This window comes from Dendrobium catenatum, unplaced genomic scaffold, assembly GCF_001605985.2.
Source record: "Dendrobium catenatum unplaced genomic scaffold, ASM160598v2 original_scaffold_33152, whole genome shotgun sequence".
Taxonomy (NCBI): Eukaryota; Viridiplantae; Streptophyta; class Magnoliopsida; order Asparagales; family Orchidaceae; genus Dendrobium; species Dendrobium catenatum.
In genome coordinates this window covers 1-1,446 of record NW_021351610.1, presented here as the reverse complement: position 1 = coordinate 1,446, position 1,446 = coordinate 1, and the positions used below count along the sequence as shown (strand labels likewise).

Genomic DNA, 1,446 nt, shown 5'->3' with positions numbered 1-1,446 from the left:
AAGGTACTTATAATATTTTAATTATTAATTATACTACTAATTATTTAATTAAATTAAATTAGAATATTTAAGTGCACTATTAATTATACAACTAATTATTTAATTAATTACTAATACTTTAAATTATATTAACTAAGCTATATTAGATTAATTGGATGGAGGCCCTCGTTTGCTTTTCATCTCCCTTTCTTCGTTGTTGTTAATTTCCAAAAATCTAGATCAAGATTGACTTATTAGATATTTGTAAATTCATAAACTAAACGGATTTGCATCAAATAGCTTTAGAAAAATCAGGGGAGATCAAGGGTACGTTTGGGATGGCTTTTTTCCTACTGTGCGGCACGAAACGTAACCTAGAGATGCTTTGGAGTTACGCGGTCATGCTCCGGTCTGAAAATTTCTGCGTCCCGCAGTTGCTTTCTGTGCCCGGAGGAAGCCTCCTGCATTTGGCTGCTTCCCGCTGTTCGTAGGTATGAGAAATACATGAATGCCCTTACATTTATCGCCTCCATTCCCATTCGCACCTACGTATGGGTGGAAAATCGCCTGGCCCCCGTGCGAGCATCGCCGCCGTCGGCTCTTCTGACCATCGTTGGCCGCCTCGCTGTCACCCACTCCTCCAACTCCATTCTGTGGGAGACGGAGAACTCTACTCCTGCCGCCGCAGTTCAGCAAGTCGACGCTGGAAACCTTGTACTACTCTCTGTCGGCGGCCGAGGAGCCATTGCGTGGCAGAGCTTCGACTTCCCCGCCGACACATGGCTGTCGGAGATGGCAGTGACGGGCAGCATGGCGATCACTTCATGGCGAAGCCCCATGGATATGTCTCCCGGTGAGTTCTCTCTCCGGCTTCGCCCGCCAAAATTCGGTGAGTTCGAGCTCGTCTTCAATGGCTCGGTTTCGTACTGGTGGACGGGGAACTAGACTGGGACAAGATTCACTGGCGTCCCCGAGAAGACGGTGTCGTACATCTATAGCATTCCATAGCCTCGATGAGTTGCAAGAAGACCTCCTGATCCAACCTTTCTCTCCTCCCCCTCTTCCTCCTCTGCTCCCTTTCCGCCATAAATTGTAAAATCTCTAGCTCGAGATGGGGGTTATGGTTCTGAACGAACCGCCAACCCTCCGTCCGTTGCAAGGCGGCGAAGTCCTTCGCCGCTATAGTGAGGCAACACCGACGAAGCTGCGGCGCGTCCCAGAGCTGCGCGAGTTTCATCACCTCGACCACGTCATCTGATCCGACCCGCCCTCCCACGGCTGCTTCGCAGAGCCGCTTTAGCCATCAGATACGATACGCGTGAGCGAGCGCCAGAAGCTGAACGCCGTACAGGTTCATCGCCTCCGTTGCCTCAGGCGGCAGCCGTCTGGCTTCTCCAGCGTTGAGGAAGCGGACGAATTCGAGGACGGCATCGTAGGGGGCGCCGAGGATTTTAATGGTCTGCCCTG

At 50.3% G+C, this 1,446-nt stretch overlaps 1 protein-coding gene across 1 annotated transcript; it reads left to right on the top strand.

Moving 5' to 3' along the window:
• Positions 1–357: 357 nt before the first annotated feature.
• Positions 358–924, top strand: LOC110107347 (G-type lectin S-receptor-like serine/threonine-protein kinase SD2-2; the record flags this gene model as incomplete). Its single annotated transcript, XM_020837591.1, has 1 exon — positions 358–924. A coding segment is annotated over one exon (567 nt), but the record flags the coding sequence as incomplete, so codon positions are not given.
• Positions 925–1,446: the final 522 nt, after the last annotated feature.